Below are 6,616 nucleotides of genomic sequence, written 5' to 3'. Positions count from 1 at the left end.
AACAATCTTCATGTTTTTGTTACCAAAACACGGGCTTCATGGCAACGCATGTATATTCTCACAGTTTAACCCCTATGCTGCCAAAGCCATGACCACTGACATTTCCTGGGTCATTGGATTCGGAGTATGGTGGAATACTAATAACCCAACATGCACCACTTCACACCAGTAAATTTGGAATATATTAAATGGTGATTGTGTGTGTTACCATTACATGATGAATACTTTTGCTAAATATATTTTTCTAAACACAAATACACACTGATGTAAAATAGATATATTTATTGCAGAGAAAGGAATTTTATATACATATACAGAAATATATTTTAATACATTAACTATTCAATTTAAGAAGAGTGTAATAATATACAACCAAAATTTTGAGCCAGCGCTCGCTGCAGAGGAAAGAGAGGTTTAGATTCATTGGCGTGCATTTGTGTGGAATAAGTAAACTCATAGCAACATTACACAGGTTGCCTGTAACAACTTTAATAACACTTTACACTTGCATAGCATTCTGGAGCTTGGCCCCGGTAGCTCACACCATCTGAAGATGGTGTTAGCCATTGTAGCCTGTAGGCCACACTCTACAAAAAGTACTGGGAGAGGGGTCAGTAGACTCACTCCCTGGCACTCACCACTTGCGTATATGTGGTCAGCAGACTACACATGCACAGAAGCGCGGCAGCCCCTGGCAACTAAAATGCCATCACTTTACAGGGTCCTGTCCCTGGATGTGATCAATGATACATCTGGGCGGTACCTATTTTTTTTGTGCCGTGAATAGTGGAGATAAGATATTATATCAAAACTCAATTATTATTAAATAAGCCCCTGCTGTGGTGATGACCCAGGAAGCAGATGTGTCATTTCTCTAATGGGGGTAATCCAAGTGAGTAGCACCTAGATCCCCTTCACCAAAAGGACCTTTCCAATCACGCACCAGGCAATGTCATAATCTATTGGGAATAGTAACCTATGGCAAACAAAGTGAGCCACCATGCCCGAAGTGAGTCCACGAGGATACAATGCACACCAAATAACAGGAAAAAAAAATAGATTGAAGACAAAATAAAATAGTTTTAAGGGTGTTTAAGTACTTCCGCCCTCATATGATATCACACCAGGGTCCTCAAAGCGAAGGGGTTCTAGACGCAACCTGTCCCGAAGGGGAAAGGGACGGGCACCTGGTTTTTGTGTAAGAGTGGAAAAGTGGTAACGGGGACTTGCTAAAGTAATAATGGAGTTCCTGTAAAGATTTCGGGGGATCCTGTCTGGTAATAAGATTTGTGACTTAATTTGGTTTTAATACAAAAAAAATGCCATATCAGCGGGTGTAATAACCACTAGTAATATTTAGTACAAAACATTAAAATGACCAAAAAAATGTTCTGCATTTTACACTGCTAGAGATTTTTTCTTTGACAACTTCTTTAACAAAAAGTAGAAGTTAAGAAAATGTAGGAAAACTCCATAAAAATAAATATTTGGGTAAGACATAACCCCACCCCCCCTTTATGTGATACATCCTGAACATGGTTAGGGGTATGTATTTTCATTACTTAAATACCTAAATTCTACAGGGTCCATTCATAGTGGCTTTCATGTTTTATCATAGGTACCTAAATGTTTATAGATCCTAGATGGATTGGATACCAGGATCTCAATATTACCATGATATAATCATCATTTGTTAAAGTGTACCTGTCGCCTACACAAAAAAGGCAATTTGTGGGCTGAACTAGTATCCACATGTAGTTCCTAGATATTTTATTTCATTGTGCATAGACAACAGGTACAACTGAAAAAGAGCAAAACAGGCATTCAAATTGTATAGTACTGCATCCTACACACATGCTACATACAATACAAGAAAGAGGTCAGCAAGAAATAGCTAGAATGTGGGTGAGATTGGGAGTTTAGGGGGTCGATCCAAGGGTGCGAAGTGCCGTTGGCGCAGCGTTTCAACGCCGGCAATTGCACCTGATCTTGCACCCTTTGTGGGCTGAAATCAACCCCAATTCACACTAAATGGCTTGGACCTCTATGGATGGTGAGCACTTTTGTGCAAATTCAGCCCGCCGTAAAGTGCGGCCGCTGCAGCGATGACTCGCAACCGGGAGATCATCGCAGCTAATTGGACTGACCCCCTAGGAATCTTAACTTTATCCCTTTAACACATATATTGTTCAGCATGCACCTTTATATTACAAGACAGACCACTTGGCAGGAATGGAATCAGCAATATGTAATGAATGGAAACAGTAATTGCTAATTTTTATACTGCCAGAAAACCGTTTGTTTCTTTTATGCTGTTAGAGATAATAATAATTAACATGATCAATTTTTGGTACATATATCTTGGTGTTTTCAGGAATAATTTAACATATACTGTAGTGTATTTACATTGGCTAATGTTAGGATTGCTTTTTTTTTTTGTAATATTACTGTATTTTTTCTTCAATACCTCTGTTACACTCATTCTTGTATTGACAAAAATGCATAAAAGCTGTGTTACAGCACATTTAGATTAGACATATTTAGGCCACACTGGTATAACCACAAATTCTACAGATGAAGGACAGAGGAAGATGATTTTAAGGGTACTGTACATTTTGCAGCGGTTGCATAATCTCACTAAAATGCCTCACACACAATAATGGTGGCCCCAGTATTAGGTATATGGCCAAGTGTGTGGATCACATTGTGAACATCAAGTTGCTTGTAACAGTTTGCAATACATAGAATTCAAGAAACTCCCCTCAAAAAGTTTCCTTACTTCACCCCTTAACATCAGCTATATATCTTCCCGGTTTATTTATAATCCAGTATCCCAATGTTGTAACTGCCATTTAAGTAATTTAAGTTTTAGATTCTTGCAACAAACACATAATGTTAAAGTGTAACTGTCGTCTGTTCACAGTGGAGGCGGCCATTTTGTGGACTAAACCAATACTGATAGGCCATGCAACAATTTGAAGCCAGTGACATCACTGTGGCAATGAAACCAATTAAATGGCTGCCTACACTGTGTTTAGGTGACAGATACCCTTTACCATAAATCAGACTAGGAAGTTGTCCAGCATAATCAAGGAGTTCTGCATCTAGGCTTTTCAGTTACTGAAGAAATTTCACAATCTTTTTTTATTCTTCTGTCGGGATAGTAGGAAATGTTAAAATAAAGTACATCTTGGACAATATCGATCCCAACAGGTAAGTCGGCATCTATTTCATTATATGTGTCACTGTGTAATAGAACAATTTTATGCATTCTAGGTCAGTGTAAATGTGGCACATACCATAGGTAGAACAAAACAATCTTTTTGACTAATTCTGTGAAGACCCGGGTAAAGATTTCAAACAGTTCCAGCTAGTGACAAATTGCTAGTAACGCTCCTACTTAGCAATGGCACTGTTCCACTTACCAGCAACTAAAGTTATTTTAAAGGGATTAGTGATGTCGAAATAATATCACAATTTACATATAAATTATTATTTTTATGCAGATAGTGTTCATGTACTGTATGTTAATGTCAAAGTAGTGTAAGATTAGATTAGGAGGTAAGTGCACAGGAATCATCACAGGTGACATTGCATGTATACTACATAACAAATAACTGTTGTAGAGACTTGCACAATGTCAACGTCACACTTGTTGCAGATACTGTAAGTTTTGGCAACAGAAGAAAGTAAAGACAATTATACTGCATGGTTCATCCACGTTTCACTGTTTTCATTGATGGTAGGAAGGAAGATTAACTTTATATTTGCCACTACCAGAATGTACTACCGTTCTTCACTGGGAACATAGAGGGTAAGTTATGTCTGTGCAGAAGCTGAAGGATAGCATCTCCGCTCCTGAGCTCTATTTTTTCACCTTGGCGTCATAAGTGCCAGCATGTTTGTATGCGCCTACGTAGCCGGTATTTTCCACAATGGTCTCTCGACCACTTTTCCCTTTTCCCTTCCCGCTTTCATCGAAGCGTTCCTTGTGAGACCCTGTGTATTTTGTTGTGTCTGTTAGACGTTCCACTGCTCCGACTGCAGCAGCCTTCTGTGGACGGAAGAGTAAGACAAGTGAATAAACAGGACTAAAATCATAGTCTCAAAGCTTCTTAGAGATGACCTTGTGGGTTATTTAGAAACTTCTGCTGACTCCCATTGCCTGTTTTGAACCTGTGCAGCCCATCTATTTTAAAGAATGTAGCAACAAGTTGTAAAATAATCTGATAATTCACATTAAACAGTTTACTTTTTTACGCAGTTTACTTCTTTAAAACCAGAAATGACCAATGAAATTAGTTTGTACAAACACGCTTCAGAACTTGGTCAACTTGGATCAGTAATGATTACAGCTACGCTTTTAATGATGAGGTCCTGATCTTACTGTAGCTACACAATCATGATGTTAAATGTAAACCTTTGAGACCATGAGTTTGCGCTGTGCGGGTATTGGAGAGAATTCCTTTTCAAATTTCTCGTTCTTCTCATTTTACAACTGGGCCCATCACTTGCATCTACTAGTAATTATTTGCTTTGCGTAGTTTACTCAGGCTTGCAGACCTGGAGGAAATCCCTAATGATGTCACACGGTGACGCCAGCAGGATTTATTTTGACAATCCTAAAGTGCTCTGGTACTACCACATTGAATAAATAATGTGCAGTGTTTATGGGACCATGGGTGCCAATAAAAATTATTTCTCACCCTATTGCTGCACCCAAAAACAGTAATTGACGGCCTCAGTCAGGAGAAGCAGGACAAGCAGGAGCATGATTCCCTCCATTATGAAATTAAAAATGTGCTAAAGCACCAGCAGATGTGGGGTTTGTAACTGCAATTTTACATTAATGGTTTATAAATTGCAAAAAACGAGTTTTATGGTAAGAACTTACCTTTGTTAAAACTCTTTCTGCGAGGTACACTGGGCTCCACAAGGAATGGACAATGGGGTGTAGAGTAGGTTCTTGATCCGAGGCACCAACAGGCTCAAAGCTTTGACTGTTCCCAGAATGCATAGCGCCACCTCCTATATCACCCCGCCTCCCTGCTCAGGATCCCAGTTTTTAGTTAACCAGTCCAATGCAGTAGCAGGAAAAGAGACGACATCGGTTAGTAGCCACAACACCGCATTCTCACGACAGGAGACGTGTCAGCGGCTAATGCCATACCAACCCAAAGAAGCTAAGTGCGTCAGGGTGGGCGCCTTGTGGAGCTTAGTGTACCTCGCAGAAAGAGTTTTAACAAAGGTAAGTTCTTACCATAAAACTCGTTTTCTGCTGCGGGATACACTGGGCTCCACAAGGAATGGACAATGGGGATGTCCTAAAGCAGTTCCTTATGGGAGGGGATGCACTGTAGCGGGCACAAGAACCCGGCGTCCAAAGGAAGCATCCTGGGAAGCGGCAGTATCGAAGGCATAGAACCTTATGAACGTGTTCACAGAAGACCACGTAGCCGCCTTGCACAATTGTTCAAGGGTCGCACCACGTTGGGCCGCTCAAGAAGGTCCAACAGACCGAGTAGAATGGGCCTTAATGTGATCAGGAGCAGAGAGACCAGCCTTCACATAAGCATGTGCAATCACCATTCTAATCCATCTGGCCAGAGTTTGCTTGTGAGCAGGCCAGCCCCGTTTCTGAAACCCAAACACAACAAAAAGAGAATCCGATTTCCTAATAGGAGCAGTTCTCTTCACATAGAGACGGAGAGCCTGTACCAAATCCAAAGACCGCTCTTTGGGAGACAGATCAGGAGAAACAAGAGCCGGAACTACAATCTCCTGATTAAGGGGGAACGAAGAAACCACCTTAGGTAGATAGCCGGGACGAGTCCTAAGAACCGCCCGGTCACGGTGAAATATCAGATATGGGGAACTACAGGACAAGGCACCCAAATCCGACACTCTTCTAACTGAATCAATAGCCAGCAGAAACACCACCTTAAGAGAAAGCCACTTAAGGTCAGCTGAACCAAGAGGTTCAAACGGAGACTCTTGTAACTCCTCCATAACCACCGACAAGTCCCAAGGAGCCACAGGCGGGACATAGGGAGGTTGGATACGCAACACGCCCTGAGTAAAGGTATGCACGTCAGGTAAGGTCGCAATTTTTCTCTGAAACCACACCGACAAGGCAGATATTTGAACCTTGAAGGAGGCCAGATGCAGGCCTAAGTCCAGGCCCTGCTGATGAAAAGCCAACAACTTGGCTATACTAAACTTGGAAGCGTCATAATCGTTACATGCACACCAAACAAAGTAAGAATGCCAGACCCTATAGTAAATCCGAGCAGAATCCGGTTTCCGGGCCCGCAACATAGTTTGAATGACCGCCTCAGAAAACCCTTTAGCCCTTAAGACGGAAGCTTCAAGAGCCACGCCGTCAAAGACGGGCTAGGTCCTGGTAGACACAGGGGCCCTAAACGAGGAGGTCTGGGCGTTGTGGAAGTAGAATTGGACGCTCTGACGATAGGCCTTGCAGGTCTGAGAACCAGTGCCGTCTGGGCCACGCTGGAGCTATGCGAAGCAGAATTCCTTTTTCTTGCTTGAACTTCCGAATTACCCTGGTCAGGAGTGACACCGGAGGGAACACGTACAGCAACCGAAACCTCCACGG

At 41.7% G+C, this 6,616-nt stretch overlaps 1 protein-coding gene across 1 annotated transcript in view; it reads right to left on the bottom strand.

Moving 5' to 3' along the window:
• Window positions 1-267: 267 nt before the first annotated feature.
• TPPP3 (tubulin polymerization promoting protein family member 3) overlaps window positions 268-6,616 on the bottom strand; it is a 35,445-nt gene continuing 29,096 nt past the window's right edge. Inside the window, exon 4 of the mRNA XM_063945304.1 lies at window positions 268-4,054. Coding sequence (XP_063801374.1) covers window positions 3,866-4,054 — 189 coding nt within the window. The 3' untranslated portion in view covers window positions 268-3,865. The remainder of the gene's footprint in view (window positions 4,055-6,616) is intronic.

Source organism: Pseudophryne corroboree, chromosome 11 (assembly GCF_028390025.1).
Source record: "Pseudophryne corroboree isolate aPseCor3 chromosome 11, aPseCor3.hap2, whole genome shotgun sequence".
Taxonomy (NCBI): Eukaryota; Metazoa; Chordata; class Amphibia; order Anura; family Myobatrachidae; genus Pseudophryne; species Pseudophryne corroboree.
The sequence above is the reverse complement of the archived record's forward strand: the minus strand, read 5'-3'. Positions and strand labels throughout refer to the sequence as shown.